Here is a 26,605-nt window from a genome sequence, read left to right as displayed (position 1 = left end):
TTTTTTGTAACCATCCCTTCGAATATGAATATAGCTGTGTTGTTGGCCTCCGTGTGCGCTGCTGCTGCGTTGTTTAACTTTTCCCATACGTCAGATGCCTTCCCAACCTCCAGCCTCCAACCCCCCACCACAACAGCTGGCCTCTCAGCGAGGGCCCTGACATTACACTGCCACCCTTTCAGTGTGGATCAAGTATTGTGGTGTCAGGACAGACCCAAATAGACCCAAATATGAGCACATCGCATGTCCATTCACACAGCGGTGTATATATAACTTTGGCCTTCGGTTTGCAATCATTACAACATGGAAAACAGTATTTTAACAAAGTTTTTTTCCCCCCCCTTTTTTTGTCTGAAGGCACTGCAGGCTATTCATTGTATCTTGTATGATCATTTAAATTATATCTGACTTAGTTATTCAAATGAAAAAATAGGCATAAAAATAAGTTTAAAATGACGTCACTCTCTGGCTTTGATAAAAAAAAAAAAGATAAATATAAAAAAATACTTTTTGTCCTATGCCTTTTAAAAACTCACCGTAAAATAAAACAAACAACTGGCTTCTATTTGTTCCAAAATGAGGTTATAAACATGTTGTGTTTATGACGTCCCAGCTACAGTCCAGACTCTGCATTCAAACTGACAGGATCCTGTTGGCTGCTCCACTTTTTTAGATTTAAAGCAAATGGGCTGTGCTGGTCGTTCCGCAGTCCAAATAAAAACCGAGTCCTTCCTCGTGTTTGAACCAAATTCACAGACCATTTTTTGCCTCTTTTATTAAAAACATCAGGTTCTTGTTGGCCCTTCCACTGCACTGTTTAAAAAAGGGAAATGGGGAAAAAAGTACATTTGATTTACACTCGCTATGTTGGAATAAAAGGCCTCCAGGTCCTGCCTCCATGTGCTGCACTTCAAATAAAGCCTATAAGTGACATGCTGCTGTACCAGCAGGTCACATATTTCCTTTTAATAACCAAAACCTATAACTTTATTATTTAACCAACTTCCTGGGAGAATAAAGCAGAGGGAGACAGTGAGTGGAAAGAGAGGAGGTCAACCTGAGTGAATTATTAGAGTTGTGGGGACACATGGCGTTTCCCATTTTTGTTCCCAGATAGATCTCTCATATTTGTCTTACCCTCCATTACAGTGATTATAGCTCACAGGTCTTGGATTGACTTCTGGTGTAAAAAAAAAACAAAATGTGGCTGAGTTGTGTCGTTCACGTCAAGGAGACAGGACTGGAGCTGACCTGTGGTGAACTTGCGCGCTGTGTTTTCCAGACTCTGTAGGACCCAGCGGAAAACTGCTCCAGCCGGAGGGAGACGAGAGCGAGAGAGAGGGAGAAGGGCTGAGTGGGGAGAAGACGCTCTCAGATCAGTCAGTGGCTTCATGGAGTTATGTACCTCTGATCCGCCGCCATGGATTGCAATCCGCGATCACTCCTCTTCTTTTTACCGCTTTTGTTGTCCTGCGTTGTTCCTGCGTTCCCCGTCATCTACCCCCACAATGAAGGTAAGGGCAACTCTCCGGCTGCGGACATGTGCGTGTTTATGTGACCGTGTGCGTGTGTGTGTGTGTGTGCGTGTGCGCTCCCGTGCGCTAAGGCACACGTCGGGTCCAGCGGTGCGCAGAGTGTCCAAAATTGGAAGTGATAACAATAACAAGCTGATCCGGAGCGCACGGAGCGGAGACTAAGAAGCACCGGGAGCCGGAGTGTGATCAGTGCCAGACAATAACAAGACGGGAAACTTGACAGCAGCTCCAGACACGGTAGCCTCATTTCGGGATTATGTCGCGAAACGCGGGGTTAATAGTTGTTTAAATCGGAAGTGAGCGTTGGCGAAGCAGCCCCCCCGACGCGCACAATGCATTGTTGAAGAGGATGTGAAGATGTACAGAAAACTCCGCTGTCCTCTGTTTCCACGAGAGGTTCATGCTGATGCGTTTCATCCAGGAACCCGTTTGGGGTAGACGCCCCAGTTACGCTCCCAGTCGCGCCGATTTAAAGGCAATAAATAGAAGATGAGCGCACTCGCATTGTGCGTAAAAACGCGGATGGTTCTTCTTTTTTTTTTTATGGTTTTGACCTGAATAAACCCAAAGTGGTAGACTATGCCACATGGGGACCTTGCAAACACACGATCCTTTATTACAGCTGTGATGATTGTATTTTATATATAAAACAGAATTAAAGCCGATGTCTTGTGTAAAAAAATAACTGTCGTGGGGGTGATTTCCATTCCCGTTTTTTTCCAGAGCAAGTTTCGCTCACTTCTTTATGTGGAGACTCGGCAGAATGAAGTCCACTCTCAGGACAGTCTCTGCTTCAAACACGTGGAACTGTGCTGGAAACAAGTGAAACAACATCATCCTATAAATCAGGATTTGCTTAACTCTATTCAAAATAAATAAATAAATAAAAAAACAAGTACCACTCTCTTACATCCAGTAAATACGCATTGAGGCTTATAGATGTTTTGTTGCGGGGTCAAAGTGGAGAAAAAATTCAATATATTAAAATACATTCAAGTGAAAATTTGGCCCAAGAGACCCACACTGTTGGGTCCCTGGGAAATAGAAAATATTAACACACCAAGTAATTACAAGTATGTGGGTGTGATCTGCTCTCAAGTAATTAAATGAGTGGAAACAGACAAGTAGAAGACAAACAGACACTATGAATTCATCCTGAGGGTTTTGGGATGAGTTTGAAAAGTTTTGGCCTCATCACAATAGTTCGGTCCTAATCTGATAGAAACACATGAACACAAACAAACAATCGATTGTGTTGTTTCCGTGGAGATATATATTTTTTCCAATGACCCGTGTTGAGCAACAAACAAATTGCTTGAACTTGTTTTATTTTTTTTATTTGTGAACCTAGGCTGTACTTTCGCCTAAACTTTTAAATGACCTTGGGAAGTCTAAATGAAAACTGTGCTTTTGTCCTCTGAACGAAAAGTTTGGTTGATTGTTTGATCCAACAAATAAAAATAAAAAACTTAAGGGCTGTGAGTTTGTGCCATGGAGGGAGTGCGGTCCTGCTGCTCTCTGCTCGTCATGGAGCAACACATCACTGGTTCCCATCTATCGTGTACAAGAGGCATGGATCGGATGGTAAAAATAATATAAAATTATAAATAAATACTGAATAAGTCAAGGTCAACCAGGTCTGTGCTGCGAGATTTTGTTTGCTTTGCTCTGAGAAACTTTATTTACTTTGTAAGAGCCGAGATTTAAGTAGCTTATTGAAATATAAGGCTGACGGACGCAGAGCGGCTTATCAACGCGCTCAGCACTGGAAAATAAACAAGAACACACAAAAAATACACAACACTCTCACAAAATATACAACAATCCACTGGCAGAGAGAGAGAGTGTGTGTGTGTGTAGGCCTGAGTGTGTGTTGGAGAGGGAGTCAGTGTGTGACAGAGGGAGAGAGAAACAGATCCTCGAACCAGTTTGTAAGAACAGAAAATAAAAGTGTCAATATTTAATTGTTAAAAAAAACCCACACACAATCGCAACAATTCCCATTTATTCCAGCACATGCATCTGCCAGAGAGTGTCAGTATCGAGCTGCTCCGTCTTGATACACACAAACGTATACACGATTTACAATAAGCACAATCAGCTCCCATTCTCTTTTACAGCTCGAGTTTAACAGTGGTGATGGTAGATGCGTCCTCTTGCTTTGTTATTGGACAGAGCTGCAGTTTTCAATCACAAGACGTGGTCCTAATATTAATTATTGTTCACGAGCAGGACGAAAAACGTAGGTAAAGTTACTACAAGAGTGAAGTAACTACACAGATGCATGTTCCCCTTTTGGAACAAAGTAAATAAACAGACACTGTAACTTCAAGGTAATTATTGAGTTGAGTAGAATTACAGTGAACTAACTCTGAAAATGGGATTTTTGATTATTTCACTTATTGGTTTTATTAAAGTCACTTTTAAAGTCACCACACACGTGATCTTTTAAGAAATAATATATATATTCACATATATAATTGGACACAGTGAGAAAGCTAACAAATCACGAAACCCTCTCTCTCTTCGTCTCTCTCTCTCTCCCTCTCTTTTACCATATCCACGTAATTTTTGAAAAGAGAGGGAGAGAATGAGCAGAACAGTGTTCACGTAGATTTAGTTTTTGTTGATGAAATGATGAAATGACTCAGAGCTGAGCACAAAGAACGTTTTAGCAAACTTTAAACCCTGTGGTCCCAAAAAGTATTCGATAACACATCCGTTATGTTCTAGTTTATATGAAAGACATATTTATAAATGCACCAAATAGCTGTTTGGTAAATAGAGAAAAATATACATTAATGTAAAACAAACTTCAGCTGTATGACGGGATGACGGCGAATTATTATTTTATTATTTTCCTTTCTATTCATAAGGAGACCAGAAGTCTGTATTTCTTAGCCAAACTCGGCTCTGAGCCTCGACCATTTAAAAAAGATATATAGCATTTAGAGTTTGGTTTTCATTAGGTCGCAATAAAACTGTGTAAAACTTCTGGGAAAGTTTGATGAAATGCAGAAAAGAAATAGCTGCGGAAACCTTCGAGTGATTTATCCCAACTTTGGGGATATTATGACATTTTTGTCGACATATAATCGAAGAAAAAACTAACAAACAAACCTAAGTTGTGAGTCACTTTTTTTGGTCCTGTGCTGCAGTGTGTCTGTTTGCGTGGTGTGACGCCGGCCCGCTGCGGGGCGTCCGGGAGGCCTCTGGTATTTTTAGCCGGCGGTGGGGAGGCTTGGCCCGGGGAGCCCGGCGCAGCGGTCCCGCTGGGACGAGCGGGCGTTTGTGAGCGATGGCACCTTTCAGAGGTGCTGGAAATGTGCTTACACACGCCCATCTTTAAAATACACCACCAGCCCTGCTCTGGTTCTACATATACTGTGTAGTCATGTCTGTGTCTTCAACAAACACCGAGCTGGGGATGGAGGGACGCCATTCTCAGTTTAACAGCAGGTGGTTTGAGATTCGGAGTCTGATAAAGACAGGGTTTTGTGTGTGTGTGTGTCTTTGTGAGTGTGTGTATGTACTGTATGTGTGTAGGGATATAGAATTATAGAGTATGTGTGCAGGAGTGCTGTGTGCTTTTATGTGAGTGTTCAAGTGTTTGTGTAGGCTAAGATAAAGAAAGAAGGAAAGAAGGAGAGGGAGAAAGAAAGAAAGAAAAAGAAAGAAAGAAAGAAAGAAAGAGGAATGGGGGCAGAGGGGCTGGGCAGGCAGCAGCAGCAGCAACATCAGACAGAGCGACTCTGCACTTGAATTATTCATAATGGGAGGTGAACACTTCACCCTTTAACACAGACACAAGTCGCCTTACTTTGCCTGCACTGCGGCCTGCCAACCTTCACATGCACGGAGGCTGCACTGACACAGCCCGTCCACCCATCACACACCAGATCTCAGAGATGTCCATTCTGTCCCAGCGTCTCTGACTTGACGGCTCCTCCACTAATCCAACATTTTTAATTGTGTCTATAAGGCTGAGGATTAAATTTTCCGTTGCGCATCTGTTGGGAAACCCACTTTCTTTCATCGTGTTTTACTGGGGGTGTGTTAGCAAGTGGCACAGAGTCAGGGGGGGTGAAATAATTAACGTTCCATCAGTTTTAAGTTTGTGCCAAACAGGACAGTCATTCGATGCCAGCCGCTGCCATTACGAGAACGTAGACACGGAAACAGCCGCCCTGTGGATCTCTGCTCCGATGATTCATGTTAATATTTCAACACGTGCTTTGCCAAATGATACTAGGTCACTGTAGCAAGTGACGAGATGAGAATTAATGCCACATGGCCGTGGACTTTAACTGCGTTTGGAAGGTGCCCATTGGGTTGGGTGGCCAGTTGGTATGCAGTCCAATCAGTTTATTATACCAAAAAATACATGCAGGGCTCTCTGGTTGGCTGTTTAGTTTTCTACCCCCCATTTTGTGGGGTTGTTTTGTGTGAGTGTGTGTATGTTTGTGCGATGGCGGCCTATAGGTATGTGTTATGTATTGATTCACCTGTTTCTACCTCTATGATGTTTTGCTCCCTCCCAGACAGGCTGACTCAGTTTGCTATTAATACTCCGAGTTCCCGTTTAGAGGCACTCCCTGATGGGGCAGGGACTATATGCTTGGCTGACGCTAGCTTGCTAACTGACTGTGTGTGTGTGTGTGTGTGTGTGTGTTTTTCTGTTTGTGTGTGTGTGTGTGTGTGAGAGAGAGAGAGAGCCCGAGAAAAAGAAAACAGCGAATGTGTCTTATTCTGCTCCTGATTCAATGCGCATGTGTGGGAATATGTGCATGTTTTGATGAGCATCTCAAGAGTGCATGCAGTACAAGTGGGTGTGTGCATAGCCTATGTGTGTGTGTGTGTGTGTGTGTGTGTGTGTGTGTGTAAATGCTTTTCTTTTTAAGTGGGGATGTGTGCGCATCATTTCAGAAGATATGTGTCTCGATTTTTGTTCACACGTCTTGTTCCTTGGTTTGATTTGGTACGAGTCTGTGTCTTTTTTGCAACTGTGCTCAGTCTGAGTATCCATGCATGTATTTGTGAGCGTGCATGTGTGCGTGCACGCGTGTGTGGGTGCTGACTTACCCCAGCCAAGTGCAGCTGGAGGGGGCTTTTTTTCCTCCTGCGATATGAGAGCCATCTAATTTTCTGCTCTCAAATTCCCCCGCTCAGCTCAATTTGAGTGGTGGGCTCGGCTCGTTGAGAAATGTAAATTGGAAGCAATGGCCCTGGATGCTGAGCTGCTATTATCTGACATGAACAGATAGCTTCATTAGACTCTAATAGGAATGTGTCTACTGCCACTCAACTGGCTGAGTGGCTTTAGCACGGCTACAGCTCAGGTGAGCCTCAATTTACTCAGCTTTTGGAGCCTGGAATTTGATAATAAGTCCGTGTGTGTGTGTGTGTGTGTGTGTGTCTGTGTGTGTGTGTGTGTGTGTGTGTGTGTGTGTGTGTGTGTGTGTGTGTGTGTGTGTGTGTCTCTTATTTTCCCAGCTTCCATCCCAGGCAGTTTTTTATTTTTGCCACGCAGGCTGATAGTTATCAAACCTGCCTGAAGAAAAAGGATGATTTCCATCTCAACCTTTGTTCTAGTGTGGAACAACAATTAGCTCATGCAGAGCAGGCGAAATCCCAGCTCCCTGCCAATGGAGTTCATGCTGCTCGTGGGGAGTAAAAACTATCTTGACTTAAGCATTTTCCACAGTGCCACATTGGTCTTTCATGACCCACGACTCCTCTCTTTGACACTCTTCAGACATGTGTACGCTCCTGCTTACTGAAGCTTTGGATGGGGGAATACAGGGTGAATGGAGATACAGCTGCAGGGCCTTACCGCACCGCTGCTTCCTTTTGCTGTGTGTATGCTTTCATGGGTATATGTGTGGGTCTTTTCTTGAATGTGTGTGTGTGTCATGAGCTGTGGACTGACTCTCAGCAGTAAGAGGCTGAGTCAGTCTCAGGTTCTAACTTGGTGGGAGAGACCAGAAAAGTGAAACATCATTGCTCCTCATCCAGTTTATATTAGCTGATTATTTATCCTCGACCTTTTAGTAAGTAATTTAGTGTGCGTGCTCAAGACGACAACATGTTAATTCAAATGCATGTTTTTTAGTTTTGATTCGATGAGGTTATGTTTTCACCCCTGCTCATTTGTTTATTTTTTGGGTTGGTTGGTTTGTTTGTTTGTAAGCAAGATTACACAAAAACAATGGAAGTGATTTTCACGAAACTTGGTGGAAGGATGCTGAATGGCTCGAGGGAAAACCTATTAAATTTTGGTGAGGATCCAGTTTGAGAGACCAATCCAGGATTTTTTTTTCTATCACTTTCCTTTAATATTGCAAAAAAGGGGCCCTTTTCACCATTTCCCCACAGAATAATTCCTGGATCTTGATGGAAAAAAACAATCTGGCACATGATATCCACGACAGTGTGAAATCTGGTGCAGCTTGATTGAATTTAAGGGGACTTTAGGGCCTGGGCGGAGGAATACGCTCTGCTGAGTGCCATTCTGGTTAAGGCATGTATCCAGAAAGAGGCTTTAGAAAAAAGCTGTTTCAGAAAGTTTAGTACATTTTCTTTACTCAGTAATAAAAAGGAGACGTGTCAAAACAAACATGAATATAAAAAAATTAGCAACACATATTTACGGTGGTTGTATTCCAACTTCACTCTGGGTTAGTTAGTTTCATCCTAAAGTCACTTCTTATTCACACATACAACAATGCAGTATATTAATTGTCTCAGTTTTCTCTTAAACATTCATCTCAATTAACTTCAGTAATAAATATTTCAAAATTATTTCCATTACTTAAGTATTCTATTGTTTTACTAGAAGTGAAAGTATTGTCTACTAACCGCTGCAGGAGAAGTGGGGCAATCTATGGAGCGTACGGCTGCCTCCATGCACATTCCCCACTCACGGCCCATCTGTCAGCGTGTCGTGGTCCATGCTGACAGGTGTCTTCGATGAAAATCATTCACACCACAGCCATGTGTATATACTCAGAATAGAAAATGTTGTAGCTTATGTATTTTTTTTTTTTTTGCTCGAGGAAGACACTATATGTCAGAGTCGATTTCGCTGACATATCACGGGTTGGCAAGAAGGATCTCCTCACGTTTTCACATGAGACCCTCGCCTGAGGACGTGGGCAGCGACGGTGCAATTTACCAGTATGGACACTTGAAAGCATAGCACTCATATGGCTGCTACTTCGGCACCATGACGTTCGCCATATGAAACCCCTTTTTGTGTGAACCCCGAAGCCTCGACTCGCAGGATGCGTCACGCCAGTCCTCGTCTTATTCGGTTCTGTTTCAGATTGCTTGTATTAGACATGGATTTCCTTCTCCCCTGCCTGGTTCCTGCCTAAGAACGAGTGTTCTTGGCAGGACACTCGTGTATAATTGTATTTCCATTCATTATAAATGGATTTAGTTTTTATTTTCACAGTGCCCAATTGAATTTCTGACCACCTCTGAAGCTGGCAGCGTGCGTCCCAATTTAGATGTGGTGTTGCTTTGCTTCACCTGGTTGCAGTCCAGTCTTCATGGGTGTGTGTGTGTGTGTGTGTGTTTGGCTACACACACACGCTACAAGCAGGGGTTAAGATGGGTCAAAAGAAAGAAAAATAAACAGTGAAATAAACACTTCTCCTTGTGGTTTTTGAAATGTTGGCTCCACTTTAGATCAATACCTCCTCAGGATATCTGTGTTGTGGCCAACGTCCGGCTTTGATGGTTCACACAGCAAAACGAGCCCGCAAGCCCTCGCTGTTGGTTAACATGGGGTGTGTGTGTGTGTGTGTGTGTGTGTGTGTGTGTGTGTGTGTGTGTGTGTGTGTGTGTGTGTGTGTGTGTGTGTGTGTGTGTGTGTGTGTGGGTGTGGCAGCTGAGTAAACAGAGTCATGATCATTGCTCAAAGTTGGTGCTCCCTCCTGCGGGATTAGATAAGGGCTAATTGGGGGTAACAAGGACTAGACACTTATATGTTCTCTTTGTTTCCCCCCCTCTCTCTCTCTCTCTTCTCTGTCTCTCTCCCTCACCACAGTCAACCTGTTAGACTCTAAAGCAAGCCAGGGGGAGTTAGGATGGATTTCCTACCCATCGCATGGGGTGAGTATATTTTCCACCTCCGTGTTTTCCCACTTCATGTTTTAATATCCTCATACATTCGGGAGACAGATCCACCCACGCGGAGTGGAGGTGGGCTTCTTCATCCCCACACCACTCCAGGATTTTTTTAAAAACTCTCCCCGTGTCAGGACGACCCAACAAGCCAAGTGCAGATTAACCCACTTTTTCTTTAGACATTTCTTTTGTGCATTCTCCATCTTGCAGGTTAAAGGTTAAGCATTTGGAGCTCGCCATATGGTCGACATGCTTAAGGGAAAATGTACTTGTGCGCCTGTTTATTTAAGTGTGTGTGTGTGTGTGTGTGTGTGTGTTTAAAGGAAGATTAAGGCATTAACGGATTTTGGGGTTCCAGGCACAAAAGCATCCACATATGAATGTCAATAAGCTTAGCCCCCTTTTTTTTTTCAAGTAAACATCACATCAACAACAGAGATGACATTTTACTGCTGTTGCATCCAAACTTTGTAATTCCATTCGGATTTTACTTGTTAATACATTTGTTCTCCACGTGCATCACCTCATTCTGTCTGTCACACATGTTTTGTATTCAGTACTCATCAACTTTTAACATGACCCATTCTTTCATTTAAAAACGTACAATTACATTTCAAAGATGCGTTTTTGTTCCGCAAAATTTCATAAATCTTTAATAAAAACAGCTTCCATTAAAAACTAAAGCAGGAGCAACATCGTCCAATACAATTGTGGAAAAAAAAACAACCTATGTAGCCTCATCTATCAGCGTCTCTCTGCAGGTCCCTCCAGTGGGCTCTCACTCAGTGTTTATTTGTTTAAGTATTTGGACTACTGTGCCTCGGGGCTGGCCCACTGACACACACACACACACACACACACACACACACACACACACACACACACACACACACACACACACACACACACACACACACACACATACGTTCACACACAGCACACTTCCTCGTTTTTCCTTTATTAAGTGTTAGAATTACTCCTTGGCAGTGGCTTAAGGTAATCCAGTCATTTGTTCCGTGGAGCTGCCAAACCTCGTTTCCCTCGGCCATGTACAGAACTGGCACCGTCAGAATGCTCAGAGTTTCATCAACAAGGTTGAACCACAAATGAAAAAAATTGAAATAAAGAGAGAAAATGCTCCATTGGAAAAACTGCGGGCGAAATGCGTTTAGTCGAAAAAAACAATTGCAGGCTACAGGACAACTGCGAGAGGGATTGAAGGGAGAGATTGATGTCGTGCTGATAGATGTTTTTCACGTGTGAGCGAGTAGGAAAATAAACATCGATATCGGGGACATGATCCAGCACTGGACAGCGGAATGTGTGCCGGAGGTTATGCAGCGAGGTCTGCTTTACTTCAAGTCATTTGCTTTGAACAAGTTCAGGAGACAAAAAAGCGTGTGATTGTTCAGTTCATGAAAATGCTGCAGGAATAGAAGCCAATGTCACTGTTGGATGAAAATGACTTCAGATGGAAAAGAGAGAGAGAGAGAGAGAGGAGAGGACGGGATCAAAAGGAGGAGACGGAGAGAGCGAGGTAAGAGGGATGGAAAGTGAGTGAGAATAGAGGAGAGAGAGGAGGACAAGAAAGGACGATTGAGAGACACACACAGAGAGAGAGAGAGAGAGATATTGCTGATGATCAAGTCCTCAAGGTGAATCATCTGTAATTACTCACGTCATCCACTGACTGCGCTCCGATAAGCAGCCTGCCCTGGGAGACTGCTGCTCACAAATGATTTCTCATAATGTGGCAGCCCTCACACACACACACACACACACACACACACACACACACAGGTCATTCACGTTGATGGTGAGGCCGGCGCTATTGGCCCACCGAGACCCAACGTGCTCTGGTCAGAACAAATTAAGAGCTTAGCCTCCCCAGGACGTTCACTCCGGAGCCACCGACCGGCCTGTTTGTGTGTGTGTGATCCAGATATACTTTTATCTGTCTGGGAGGCCGGCTGATTGCTGAGCAGTGTCCAGGGGGCTTAGTCCTTCACTAAAGACTAAAGAGTGTTAAAGATTACATTCTTGCTGCTTTGAAAGCATTCTTCAGCAGCAAACCAACACCCCAGACACTGGCTCTGCATACAAAATAGAATTAATGGGCACACACAAAGTGAAGTCCATTTTTCATATAGGACCCAAGAGGGGATACAACCACATTACTGTTTTTGCCAGGACTGTTGTGTGTTGACGTGTTTCTTTATCAATCATTATTATTTAACATGTGTAAAGATTAACTAGGCTATTGTGAGTTTAAAATAGTGATTGGAAACCGCTTCAGTTCAAGTCTAAACCCCATATTTCCAACATTTTCAACAGTTTTTTATGCTTAAATAAAATGAGTTCATGACAATATTTTATAAATCAAAGGGTTATTTTATTGGCTAAATTGCGATCCCTGTCCCTTGTAAAAAGGGGCCTAATACATTTTTACAATAACATTATAAGTTAAACCAATTGGTAGTGTATGAAATCAATGGAACTGCTCAATCAACATCCCAAGGAAAACCACATACAGAATTTGCTTTGTATTTTTAATTGTAATATTTTACATGTTTAGGTTTATACTCTCCACAGGATTGTAAAAGTCTTTTCTAAGCTGTGGAACAATGGCACCCACTGAACTTTTGTGTCATGCTAAAGAAGCTTGACATTCATAGAAAAAAACCCACCAGCGGTCACAGTGGGTGAACTCTGCATACACAGTCAGGAATAATGAGAAATATTTAATTCACACACACACACATTCACATCTCACATTCCAGTCCTCACGTGGGGGCACATGTGTATGTCTCTTTTATTTTTTGGGCTGAGTCCATCTCTTTAGTCGGCCAGCTTTCCTTCTTTTTTCTTTGCTGCTCTTACAGACGGCGTTTTCAACTTCTTTAGTCACCCAGGAGCTCTTAAAGCTTTCGGTGCTGTGCTGCCACCCTGTCTGTGAAATCAGCCTGACCAGCATATTCCCCTCTAACACCACACACACACACACACACAACACACACACACACACACACACACACATAGAGCGAGAGAACAGAGAGGTCCATCCACAAGGTTTAGCTGGCCAAGTCGAGGGGGCTATAGAGAGGAGGAAGGGGAGGAAGAGGAGGAGGAAACTCAAAGTGTGTTATAGATGCTTTCTTCTTGGTAAGACCACTTCTAACGCTGACTGACAGCAAACACATACACCATGATAACATGTCCAACATTAAATAAAATATACCCTTTAGTCCAAGAATTATATCCCAATTTCATCCATCCATTATCTGTACCGCTTTTCCTTTGAGCGCCGCGGGGGGGGGCTGGAGCTGATCCCTGGTCAGCTCGCCAGCGTATCACAATAATCCACACTCACTTTGCCACTTTCACTTTTCACATCCCGATTGTTCATGATTACCACTCAAACAATGAAAATGTTAGATCTCAATATTAATAAAAAACAACCTAAGCAAATGTACAGATATACTATGGATGTCCTATATGTGTCACATATGGAGCTAATATGGAGCTCATGGAAAATACATAAAAGTGAATGAATTAATGAACAAGCTGGCCAATGGCCTTAAAGACGCATTAAAAAACCATGTGAATTACAGTGCACAGATCCTCCTTCTCCAGAATTGTTTGCATATACACATCAGGAGGCTCTCATGCTTCCATCGTCCTTCAACAATTGCTGCTGACGTGTCCTTGAGCAAAGCGTAAACAATGATTAGCGATGGTGAGGCTCTGGGAGGAGTGAGGAAGATGGGGAGGAATGAAGTGTGTGTTCAGGTTTCCCTTTGGTAAGACCGGCTGGTGAAATGTCCTCTGACTGATATGCTGCAGTTGTCGTGTCTGTGACCACCGTGACCTCCGTGGAACCCGAAGCGTATGAGCTGCAGGGCCGCATACTTGTTGTGGACACTCCAGTTTTTTAGCTCCACCCCTCCTCTCCAGCTGTAAAGCTCTAATGGATACTTGTACACAATATGTGAATTCATTGCTTGACTTTCATTATGAAGCCCTATTTAGTAATTCCATGTCCAAAAGGAATTACTAATAGATTTTTTTTCACAGATAAATGAAGAGTTTGGTTTAATAGCAAAAAAATATGCCAGATTTTGATTATAATGTATGAGACGCTGAATATGTCCCTTATTTATTCCAACCTAGAACTTATTTCCCTATAATTATTGTTATAATGTAGATTTGGCAGTCATTCCTATACATAGCGAATTACTGAAGGAGTGACATCACTAAAATAGACTGCAGTCTGGAAGACAAAACTATTAGGCTGTCACAAAAATCATTGAAATAAAGCCATTATTGTCAAACCTTGGAATCGAAGGTTCTCTTTCTTAATCTTATTCCCTAAAACACAACCAGTCAAATGCATTGTTAACCTAAAATGGTCCAAGAACTTAACTCCTATTGACCTTCATGTCTTTGAAGTGGGTGGACTGGCATGCTGACTCCGTGATTCTGAGACGTGCCTGTTGCAGTTAGTTTTTACGTCCCGGGCGGATCGAGTTACCACAGTCCATTTTACTGTCCCTTTAGCCGACGCACCTACCTACAGCACAGATCAGAGAAACGAGCCCACACCAAACTGTGCCCCAGCTGTGACCGTCAGGCGGAGGGTTTGGGGGGGGGGGGTGAGGTCAGAGGTTACAAGGACTGGTGTAGGGTCCCAGTGTTGTTATATATCAATTAGAGGGCAGGGAGAGGTGAGTTACGCCCCCCTGGAGAGAGACAAGGGGGTGGCTGCTCGCTTTTGGACCTTTATTTATCCTGGTTGACACACAAACACTTCCGGACATTCCCAGCGGGAGTTGACTCTGCTGGTTGCAGATATTTTGCAGAAAGCGAGAAGTAGAGGTCGTAAAAGGTGGCTCTGGTAGTTTTGTTTTTTGAAGCGTTGTAGTTGAATATAATTGTGATTTTCTAGAATCGATCAACATTATCGCTTTTGTTTAGCAATCTGGATTCTTAGTTTGTTTTGCGAAAAAAAGACTACTGACAGGGGCCAATCAGATTTCAGCTGGGGCCAGTGCCCCCCTGACCCTGCCCCTGGATCCGCCCCTGGGAGTTAGGTAATGGTGTAAAGACATTATCCCTTTTTTCCCTCACTCTCTTTTTCTTACTTTTCAAGCGAAGGACAGTTAGAAAAAACTATTCTTGCCGAACTAAACCCAGGAAAGTGATTCAAGGTTGGAGGACTCCATTCTCATGATGTAATGTTGGGGGGAGTTGGGTGAGGAGGGTAACTCCATGTAATAGATGCTATCCTCCAGAGTGAGATCCTCACATCATAGCGGAGGTCTCGTTTACTTTGGCTCTGACTTGCTCAAGTCGAGTCATCTTCTCTGCAAAAGGATGTAGAATACTTTAGACACACACACACACGCAGACAACCACACACCTGGGTTTGATTTTGAACCCTGTGTGTGTTTGCACTTGGTCAAATTCAGACCCCTCCCGAAGGCGGCTTAAAAGCAGAGACCCATCACTTCTAGTCACTTTAGATTTAGCCCGGTCGGCATCATTATGCTCGACATGAAAGTCCATAAAGGAAAGAGACATTACAGCGGCTCACACAGACATCTGCATATAATAGAATACACACATACATTCACAAGCACCAAAGCAAACATACAACATTCTCATAGGGAACGAGAGAGGAAGTGAAACATCTGCTTTATTCACAAACACACACATTTGCTTGCTCAGTGTGATGCTGTACACCACACATGCTTCAGACACACTCACACATGCAGGCTTTGCACCTTGAGGCCACTTTTTCAGGGAATAGGCTCGTTTATGCAGCCTTTACGAAAAGAGATACGTCCGTTTCAAACAACATAACCCTCACTGTCCACAAACGTCTATGAGTTCTTCACGTTGTCAAGTAATACATCCACTAGAGGGCATGGCAGTTTCAAGAGATCTGACAACAACAAACATCCCGATAGTCTTTTATCGTTGTCTCGCTTGAACTATTGGTTACACTGCCCCCCATGATTTCCTTCGGTCCTGCTCCATTTCATCTGTTTTGTATTGGTAAGTTTTTAAAAGACGAGCACCAATACGGATTAAATAAACGCAGAGTACGTAACAGAAGTCCCCGTTTGCGTATATACGTATCTAATGTTGAGCATAACTGAGCCTTAAGAGGAAACAACTTGGCAAAGTGAAATATTACAATACTTCCCTCAATAAGTGGAGAAGCCCTTGAAGTAATGAGACACAGTCGAGACACAACCCAGAGCGACACGTAAGCCTGCTCCACTTATACTGATTGATGTTTTAGACGAGGAAGCGGTACATTTTTGTACAAAGTGCTAGACAACCAAATTTGGGGCACATGGTTACTCTATAAATGTTTGGCTTGGGTCAGGGTGACGATTGTGGTTCTGCTTAGCAATAGAAAAAAAGAAATGTCAGTATTTTTTAATACCTAACTGAGACCAAGATCTTTCCATAACCTTCTTCTAAAACCAAAATATGTTACAATACCACAAATTAAACAGAAACTTTTTGTCACTTTACAGAGAAATTCGTTTCTCATAAATAAAATCCAATAAACATTGTATGTCAACACACTTATTACACGTAGTTGCAAATACATAAATGTAAGAGTTGCAACAAAAGCGACGCTTAATGCTCTGACGACCCAACACAATTTTACACACATTTCAACTTTCTGTGTCAACACCTTCATCAACATTGAAGTGTCCTATTTTTATGTCTTTTTGCACCAAATGTGAACCTTTCTATTTCTGTATATAGTCTTTTTTTTTTAGCAGGGTAATATGTCCGTGGGTCACATCCTATCCTGGCAGAAAAATGTTTAATTTTAAGGAAGAATAATAGACTGTATATGAAGCTGCAGCAGAGTATAGGATACGTTGTTTTCATTATGCTCAAGTAAGTACATTATCTTATCAGACATAATGTCAACAGCATCACTGGAGTCAGTGGGAGATCTTGTCTTGCCTCTCTGTTGTGTCAGATTCTGTCAGCGTACCTTTCTGCATGTCATCACATCATTTTTATATTTACATGTAACGCCGAGCGGTTTCCACGTCTTAGCGGAGCGAGGTGAAAATGTTAAGTTCAGCTCCGCCTCTCTATATTTAGCCCCACTCAGCTCTGTCCACTCACCCCTGTTATTGTTAGCCCCACAGAGAGCTTGGACTACACTCCTGATGAATGAGGTGACGCTAAGCAAAGCATGACGGGGGAGACTAAACACCAACGGAATCACTCACCCCTCAAGTTTCCTCTCACTTTGTCTCTCCCTCCTTTCGCTGTTTTCCCCGACTCGTTCTCTTTCACTTTCTCTATTTTCCTCTCTCGCCTCCTCCCAGGGGTGTTTCATTAACTTGGCCGTGAGATGAAAAGCAAGTGGCCATCCTTCAGCCTGAGAGCTCCTTGAAGCACCGGACGCTCATAGAGACGCTTTACTCCCACACACACCCACACCCACACACACACACACTGAAACATGTAATAGAGAACCAAGTCTTTCTTAGCTCTTCATTAATTTCTGTGTTCAGGCTGAAAGCACCTGCTGCGTCCGCCCGCTACGAGCCTCCAAACGCTTCACAAGAGCCCTATGTGAATGTATATGTGTACTTTGGTTTATGTTTCCATTAACTCCTGTGTGAAAGCGTTAATTCAGTCTCCCGCTCTCCAAAAAAGGGTTCTCTCTCTCCCTCTTTCAAGGCCTATACATCCATTCTGACTTTCACAGAAAGAAAATAGAAAGAAAGCATCCATTTCCACATTTGCGCCCATTTCTTTGTCCTAATGTCATTTTTAACAACAATGAGCCCAGTGTTTCAGGTGTTTGCCCATTCATCATCGCTCCGATTCAGTGTTGATTTGCCTGGACACAGAAAGCCAAAGCGTATGATCAATGAGTCTTCCCGCTGTGTTGAATTCAAAAGGAATGACCCCAGCTTTCTTTTTTTTTTTTCTCCTCTCCTCTCTCATTGCTTTCTCCCAGTGGAGGGAAAATGTAAGATAGACACGAACGTTCCTGGTATACACTCACATCTGTCTATACGTCGTAGTTCCTTTTTTTTATTTTGTTCCATAGTGGATTGAGCACGTTTCCTTCAGTAGCAGTAGTACTGTGATGCAAATAACCAAGACTGCAGCTTGAGAGTCCTCACTCGTAGAGAAAAACATGTTAGTTAAAAGGGTGAAAAAATAAAAAGAGACGCTACGAGATTTTGTTAATATTAACAGTAATTAAGCAGCTTCACACAAATTTAGTAGGAGACTTTCACAGAGCCCCAATCTAGAAAATTTGGCTAAGGCAGCAAGTTTGCTTTTAATTAATTAGAGTAATTTATAAGAGATCTCGTAGTGTGCTTTTTCTTTTTCACCCTTAAATGTTTATTAGATGCTTAGTATTCAGCAAGAATCTGAATCTAAATAATTCATATGTAAATGCTTACAGGGTGGATATAACTTTATTTCTCTCTCTGTTATCTTCCCCTCTTTTCCTCGTATTCCTCCTTCTCTGACTCCAAATTCCCTCTTTCTTACTCACTCTTCTACTTTTCTCGCTCGCCTTTCTATTCGCCCCCAAAACAACTCTTTACCTTTTCTACACATTTTTAAATCGCTTCCCCTCCTTCTATTCTTCTTTTGCCTTCACCCTCCTATCATTTATTACAATTTTGCTCTTACAACTCTGCCTGCTTCCTTAACAATCCTTTGCTGTGCTACTCCCTGATTTCCCTTTGATCTCCCCTCTTTATTTCTCTTGTATTTGGTTTTCTCTATCTCTTTTTCTGTTTCTGTTGCTCCGACTCTCTGTCTCTCTCCTACACCTCTCCCTTTCTCCGTCTTTTTCAGTGGGAAGAGATCAGTGGGGTGGACGAGCACTACACTCCGATCAGGACCTTTCAGGTCTGCAACGTGATGGAGTACAGCCAGAACAACTGGCTCCGCACCAACTGGATCCCTCGCCAGTCTGCCCAGAAGATCTACGTGGAGCTGAAGTTCACCCTGAGGGACTGCAACTCCATCCCGCTGGTCCTGGGCACCTGCAAGGAGACCTTCAACCTCCTCTACCTGGAGGCGGACGACGACCAGGGCAGCCACTTCAGGGAGCACCAGTTCACCAAGATCGACACCATCGCCGCTGACGAGAGCTTCACCCAAATGGACCTCGGCGACCGCATCCTCAAGCTCAACACCGAGGTGCGCGAGGTGGGTCCCATGACCAGGAAGGGCTTCTACCTGGCGTTCCAGGACGTGGGCGCCTGCGTAGCTTTGGTTTCGGTGAGGGTTTACTTCAAGAAGTGCCCGTACATTGTGAGGAATCTGGCCTCCTTCCCCGACACTGTGCCCATGGACTCGCAGTCGCTGGTGGAGGTCAAAGGCTCCTGTGTCAATCACTCCAAAGAGGAGGAGTCTCCGCGAATGTACTGCAGCACAGAGGGGGAGTGGCTCGTGCCTATTGGGAAGTGTCTGTGCAACCCGGGTTACGAGGAGCGAAGCAACACCTGTCAAAGTAAGACTGGTCTTCTTCTAGCCGTGCATTTCATTACTCTGCAACTCTCCTTGTCTTCTGTTGTCTACCTTTCTTTACGTGTAAAACCTCATTTCTGTTTTGAATCTATATCCACAGACTGCATTTCTGTCCTTATTTATTATACCGTGTGTGATACAATGCAAGGTTCGCCAAGGCTGCAGAAGTGTTTGATGTGAAAAGTCTCACACTTCATATCTGTCAGCCGAGAACCTTTGATCTCAAATGTCCAACCTTTTATGCAGCATGCATGTGTGTATGAGTATGATTGTGAGTGTATGGGCATATTGTGTGTGTGTGTGTGTGTGTGTGTGTGTGTGTGTGTGTGTGTGTGTGTGTGTTGCCTTCAAACGAAGCCCAAAATCCCCAGAGGGATTGCGGATAAGTCTGCAGTTGTACGTTTATATTTATCTGTGTTATCTGGGTCTTTGAGTTATAGGTCGGAGTCTTCAGTAGTTCAGTTGTAATCTTCTCTAGTGACACATCATTAGCTCTGGGAAGATCTTAACCAGAGGAGCGAGGATGGGGCAGATAATGCAGAAGAAAGGAGCAGGGGCCGAAGTGGATGGTGAATAATGGAATAGTTGTGGCGATGGCTGCGGGTGTTAGCGGAGGCATGAGTGGGTTCGACACTGGAGTCTGCAGTTACTCAAGTCTCACCCCCAAAGTCTGTTGTTGCCTCGGAGGTGGTTGAATAAGTCAAAGTATTTGCCTGGAGGTCTTTAATTTTCAGCCCATCTTGACTCTTAACTCTCTTTCCATCTGCTACACAATCATCACAAACGCTTTGCGGAGGATTCAAGGTTTCGACAGCTGATTGCTGGAGAGAAATCAAAATGTTGCAATGATCGAAATCACTGAGGAATGGACTCTGGTGATAATTCTATGGACTCACACACTGCTCTGTGAAACACGCACCACCTCAAACTTTTGCATTTGTCCTTTGACTTTTCTTGTTCCTCTCCAACAACTTTCATATCCCCTTTGGGATCAAGCAACTGGTGGGTTCAGAGGTTAAACGTCATGCCATGTCAGTTTTAAAAACACAGTATAATGGGTTATAAACTTCCTAAATGTGTATAGATATTTCATGAGGGCTTCACGAGAGCATTTCTTTAACACATGTTCTGTAGGGTTGGGTTTAACCCACACTACAGAGCAAAATCAAACTATACCACTTCAGAAAAACAAAATTTCCTTTGGGTGGCCTCTGTGGATGTTGTTCACTTATTTCATCAGTGTATTTTCACATCTGTTCCACACAGCCAGTTTTCACAGAGCTCTGCATTCATTTTATATTTAAATAACACAGTGCATGTGGTATGTTGCATAAAATGACAATAGATGCATGAATATATCTATGTTTGCTTACTTCATGCTCTTCTGGTTTGTGTTTATGTATACTCCGTTTGATCATGTCCGAGCTGCTCCCCGCAGCTTTGGCCGAGGACACAGAAGCACCAGCTGCATGTGCCATGAAACCCTCACTTTCTCTTTGTTGTGGCAGGATGCTGCGGTGCACTCCGTTCTATATGCGCTCCTCTTTTTCTCAGTCTCAGCAAGCTCCACAGCTGGAAGGCAAGAAATTAAAGAAGCCAAGATACAGCGTCTATGTGAAAGTGGCCACCTCTGCTGTTCCAACCGCTACACAAAGTTAAAACTACATTGCATGTCGTTCTGTCTCTCGGTCTTAGTTATGAGCTGCTCCCAAATGCTTCCGTGTTCATCTACTGTCTCCTCTGCAGAGCCGTGCCCGGTGTTAATTAAAGATCAAAGTGTGTCCCCCAGGTCAGGCCCCTGCTGTCGGGGCCGAGGGAAGCTCTTTTTCTGGGGCTGTGAACTCCAGACGAGCCTGTCTCCCTGTCCAGATGCGAGGAGAAACTTAGGGGCAGCTGTGTGTTGAAAACCTGTTATGTGCAAAATGTAAACTGGTTAGGTGAAATATTATATTATAGACAAAGAATGGCAACAAGGATTCGGCTACACTACGACCTTTTAGTTTTAAAATGCATCACTGCTTGTGGAAGCAGTGAAGGCAAAACATCATAAACACCTTCAGTAATCGCCGATCCAGAAAAAGGAATTCCTCGTCTTTCTTTTCACCAATGCTGTCTCTCGTTCATGGTATTTGCTGTATGTATGCAACCAACTACAGAGTAGACAGTCTGCTTCCTGTTTACATGCCCAGGGTGAATGGTCAATGTGAATGGTCACATGATTTTAAGGTGTGTTAGTATAGAAGGGGATTTTTATTGATGCAGAGCTAAAAGGCTCACGTGGACAGAGTTCCTTCTAAAATGAAAACGTATTAGTATAGATGTAACTTAAGATATCTCCATAAGGGAGCTAAACATCTTTAATCATTAGAATAACTCCGAATTGTAGTGTCATATGTCCACATTCCATTTCACTATCTTAATCCAAAATATATTAAGGCTTTATCAAATCTGTTATTTCCTTGGCCCAAGTTTCAAGAAAATCTGTTCTGTACTTTTGTGTAATCCTGCTAAAACAAAGGACAAATAAACTATTTTGCTAAATCACATGAATAAAAAATGTCACAGCTCCACGGCCCAAATTTTGCCATTACCCCCAAGAATGGGACATTATGTAGACAAATGGCAGACCCCTGTCCCCCGTCCTGCCACCCTCCTTTCGCTTCCTGCCTCTCTGTGAATTGTGTGAATGTTTGGATGTATTTGACAATCTCTTATTAGTTTCAGAGAGGTCTAATGGACTCTAATAAGGTCTTATGTTACCCTGGAATGGGACAGCTGCACCAACAGGCCCCCACAGTCCCCGCGTGCAGCCGCCGGGGGCCCCAGCGCGCAGCTTGCTCTGCAGGCCCTCTGTGTTAACAGATAGATGACTGCATGGGGTTAGGTCACCGTACAGGCAGGCGGCGAGAGAGATGAAAACATATTTACGGCGCTATACAGGCGGCTGAAACAGATAGAGGCAGGTGTCTGAACCACGGTTTCTCAAGTGGTTACATGGAGCAGAACCCACACACAGCGAGGCCCCAAACCCATTTGGAAAGATAATAACCAGATTCTTAGAAAAAGACAAGATTTGTACTAAGATAAAGCTGTTGTTCTCGAAGCTGCCTCCTTGACTCCCCGGTGTCTTAAATTGTTATTTCACGAAAATAATCAAACATGTTTTTAAATTAATCTTAAACCACAAGTGAATATTGAAGTGGTTAAACGTAGATGCTGTCAGGCAGCAGCAGTAGAGAGTGTGGTGAGAGAGGTGTTTGGATTGAGTGCCGTTCGCTCTCACTCAGAAGTGGATGGAGCACCTTCGCTGTATTTTTAATTTTTTGACGAGAAGTCTTGATGCGGCATCTTCCACTTAGCTAAGTCTCTGTTCTGTGTGTGTGTGTGTGTGTGTTTGTGTGTGTGTGAGAGAGGATATGAGAGAGCATGGGAGCAGTTTCCTATGTTTATACAGACTCCAAAGTGTGTTTAAGGGCTTTAATAGAGTACACTCTAGTATTAGACTGTCATTATCTTGCCGGGTTGTGTATGTGTGTGCCTGTTTGTGTGGTTGTGTGTACTGCAAGAATGTTGTTTTTTCGGTGGCGCCTTCAAACAAGCCCATGAATTTTGTCTGGCTTTGGCACTGGGTCACCATGTGTGAGCTGCCGTCATAGGAGTGTGTGTGAGTGTGTGTGTGGCTGATGTCTGCCATGTATATATGTCATTAAATAGTTCACAGGACCAGAAGTATATTGCTGTGAACACATTTTGATATTTCATCATCCATATCGGAGCAGAACTTGTCATCGGATCTTTTTTTTTCCAGGGACTGGACTCTGGACTTTTTCAGTTTTTCACACTGCTCGATGTGAATTCACGTGTCAGTCATCGTCTGGATTACAGTATGTTTTGTGAGCGGGCTTCGGCCTTTCCACAGAGAATGTGGGGCCAGATCTAATCTCACTAAGCCAGTCTTTCATCTGTCATTAGAACGGACTGCAGCAGGTGAACTAGCTCCTATCTACCATCAGTGTGAAATTCCTGCAACCATAATTTGATCCTAAAACAGCAAACGGATGTCTGTCTGTCGAGTTTCTCTCGCTCGCTCTCTCTCCCTCTCTCTATGTGTGTGTTTTGAGTGTGTGTGCATGTGTGTGCATGTGTGTGTGTGTGTGCGTTTTTGCAAATGCAAGCAGCTGTTCTGGTGTACGTTCAGCGAGAGAACCCAGGTTTACATTCCTGCTTGATTTATCAAGACACACAATCCTGGAAGTTGCCAGCACCATAATGTTTATTGAAATTACACATATGTAGTAAATGTGTACACAAATGCTAAGTGTGCTAAAAGTGCTAAAAGTAGAGGAAAACAGAAAATCACTGTTGATTATAAAATAAACTTTTTCAAGGCTTGAAGAAAAATGTGATTTTTAATCATTTCTACCCTGATGATGCATGTTCTAAAGAAACGTACTTTTGACGACCACATCGACCTCAACGCTTCCAAATAGCTGTCTCCTCTTTCTCCTCCTTGTTTACTTCCTGCACTTCTTCCCTCCTTCTCCGCTCTCTCCCCGGTGGCTGACGCTCTTGGACGCCGGTTCAAAGCGCGCCGCCCATCTCATGTCGAATGTTTTATATCACTCTCCACTCTCTCGCTTAAGTGATTTAGCTGCTGCCCTCATGCACAGACATGCTTGGCTCTCGAGCAGACATGCTGGACTCACATTATACGTCTTTTCCGTTGAGTTTGTCACGCAAGCCTCCGTCAAGCCGGACCAATCAAATACTGGAGCGCAGCACGCCGAAAAAAGATCCAGCGTCTAGTTTATAATTTGATTTTATGAAAAGCTCTATTCAGCTTCAACAGTATTCTTATGTCCCTGTAATGTCATTAGGATCGCTCGTTTTGCCAATACCGCTGAATCTCTATCTCTATTTCATCTCATTGTTCTGGTTTGCTCGTCTCCCGCGGTGACGCAAAGTCCGACGGACATCCAACGTGGCTGTTGAAGGAACTCGTTGTAGCATGGAGCTCGCCAAGAGGGTCACACATACTTGTGTGATCAGGCCAAACCAAAGCTGAATTGCCAGAGAATATTGAGTTGGATTCACCCCAGAGGACCAGCGTTGCTCTGTTTCTGTCAGATGTGTTTCGTAGTCTCTTAGTACCGTTTCAATAAATCCATGAATGCAGCTTAATCTTCATCACAGGGGACTGAAGTGGAAACCAAAGATTTATTAATCCGTTACTTTTTTGAATTTTACACGTACAATGTTTTTAAGGGATCCAAATCATTTTTGTGCATCATAAATGTGACATAAGCCGTTTTCAGAAAAAGTTCGTACAATGGGGTCTGGACTTTGTCTGAAGCGTTCAGGTGGGGGGTGGCACAGCATCCAGGAGGCAGGGGATAACGGGACATTGACACCAGCGTCGGGCCATATCACCCAAAGCTCTTGAATCTTGTAGTTTTTCTAAGTTGCCATCTTCGTTCGTCTCGTCTACGTGTGTGCTTCCTCTTTTTCATCTTAAGATATTTGTATTCTTTTAGTTTTTATCAGTTCATCAACACGCCCACTCGCGAGCTGTGAATCCTGAGTAGCTTGGACATTTGCGTTCTTACAAGTAGCCACTCGGGATAATTTCGGTAACTCAACCGGTGTTCACTGGATGTTTGAAAGCAGCTATACAGTCTAGATAATAAGCATCAGAGCAAAAATATTTTGGCTTTGTTTCCTGCTTTCAATATGTATTGATCAAAAACCCATATGCGTTTCATCAGCCCTGTGCAAATCCCACAGTTGTGTTTATACATTTTCTTTCTTATTTGTTCTCATCCCTCGTTGTTTTCTGTGTTCGTTGTATATTGTTACTGCCAGACTGTTGCGGCTGAGTGCTGTGAAGTCATGGGGCTATTGGCTCCCCTCTGGTCCCTTGGAAGGATTCTGTTTGTTTGTGTTGGCCATTATATAACTGTCCGGCTCTCCACAAGAACATGTCAGTTCTACACAGACGCACAGTGAGATACACACACACAGAGACACACACAGAGACACACACACACACACAGACAGTACTTCTAATCTAGCAACAAGCAGATAGACACTACATCACTGATTCTGCTCTTGTCCTCTGTTGTTGCTAAATGTGTTTGCAAGTATTGTTTGTGTTTCTCTGTCTATGTGTGTGTGTGTGTGTGTGTGTGTGTGTGTGTGTGTGCATCCTCCGAGCCATTGTTCCGTGTTCCAGCTGCACCCTGCTACACATCTAGTTGCACACATTCGCGATGCAAAGCCGCACACTACAGAGGAGTGCAACAATGGGCTGTTGCTGGTGTGCACCTTTATGGATGTTGTTGAGAGCAGGTGTTTCTAATATACGTCCAGCACACATTTTCAAAACCAGTCCGAGTGAATCAAATCATGCTGACCTGCATGTAAGTACGTGTTTGTTTGGGTGAATGAAGTGCTATACTGTACATGGCTGCGCTCTAGCACTGGCGTTTCATTGCACCAGTCTCCTCCTCTCTTGTCAGTTCAGCTTAGTGTGGAGGCTTTCTCTGCAGCAGCCCTTTGGCTGTGTGCTGCCTCCTATTTAGTCTTTTTGGAGCTGGAACGGGGAGGAGAGGTCGGGAGGAAGGACGGGGCCTGGACTGAATGCCTCACTGAGAAAGGTCTTGATTCATGGTGTCAACACGACAGTATATAAATTCCACAAATCCAAATGAGTAAAAAATATCTCTCCTAAAAGGAGTATGGGCAGAAGAACAAAGCTTTGGGCTGACATTATGACAGAATATTACAATAAAGTTGCAATTGAATAAAAAACTCACGTAATAATAGTATTACAAGAAAAACATTGTAATTTGATGAGAACATCATATTATTACAATAAAAAGAGAAAAAAATTTAACAAGCAGCCAGGACAACCTGTGCACGCCAGAGTTCCTCTCCTTCTGGATCCAAAATCTCGATTACCCATCTCATTGTTTCTTGAGAAACTCAAAACCCTTTTGAATATTACACAGATGTAACCAATGACCAACATTTCCAACATTTCCTTCAGGTTTGTGTGGTTCTTCCTTCAGAATGGACAGTTTCTTGCACAATCTTTAAAAAGTCATGATAATGGTAAAGCAAAAGATAAAGTTTTCTATTATTTGTGAAACTAATACTGGAATTAAATTAACAAAATGACCCATATTCTTCATTCTAACAGGCGACCAAGTGATCTTCTGACTTCCCCCCTCTAAATCACATGGAGACTAAAATGACGACGTTATTCTCATAGTATCACTTATTTACTCATAATATGACTTCAAGTTAAAAATGTCAGACTTTTTTCCCTTAAGCGACCCGTATACTCTATTGTACTCTCCTGAGAAAGGAAAACTTTTTGGGGAATTTCA

General features: G+C 43.3%; 1 protein-coding gene across 6 annotated transcripts in view; it reads left to right on the top strand.

The window, feature by feature from the left end:
• The first annotated feature begins 1,096 nt into the window (after positions 1-1,096).
• epha3 (eph receptor A3) overlaps positions 1,097-26,605 on the top strand; it is a 100,802-nt gene continuing 75,293 nt past the window's right edge. For 2 of the 6 annotated variants that reach the window (XM_035173688.2, XM_035173692.2), the window contains exons 1-4: positions 1,099-1,514; positions 9,589-9,653; positions 17,677-17,688; positions 18,537-19,197. In XM_035173688.2, the coding sequence (XP_035029579.1) occupies positions 1,421-1,514; positions 9,589-9,653; positions 17,677-17,688; positions 18,537-19,197 (832 nt within the window). In that variant the 5' untranslated portion in view covers positions 1,099-1,420. Of the gene's footprint in view, positions 1,515-9,588; positions 9,654-17,676; positions 17,689-18,536; positions 19,198-26,605 lie in introns of all 6 variants that reach the window. The other 4 variants (XM_035173689.2, XM_035173693.2, XM_035173691.2 and 1 more) reach the window with 4 other exon arrangements.

This window comes from Hippoglossus stenolepis, chromosome 13 (genome assembly GCF_022539355.2).
Source record: "Hippoglossus stenolepis isolate QCI-W04-F060 chromosome 13, HSTE1.2, whole genome shotgun sequence".
Classification (NCBI taxonomy): domain Eukaryota; kingdom Metazoa; phylum Chordata; class Actinopteri; order Pleuronectiformes; family Pleuronectidae; genus Hippoglossus; species Hippoglossus stenolepis.
The sequence above is the reverse complement of the archived record's forward strand: the minus strand, read 5'-3'. Positions and strand labels throughout refer to the sequence as shown.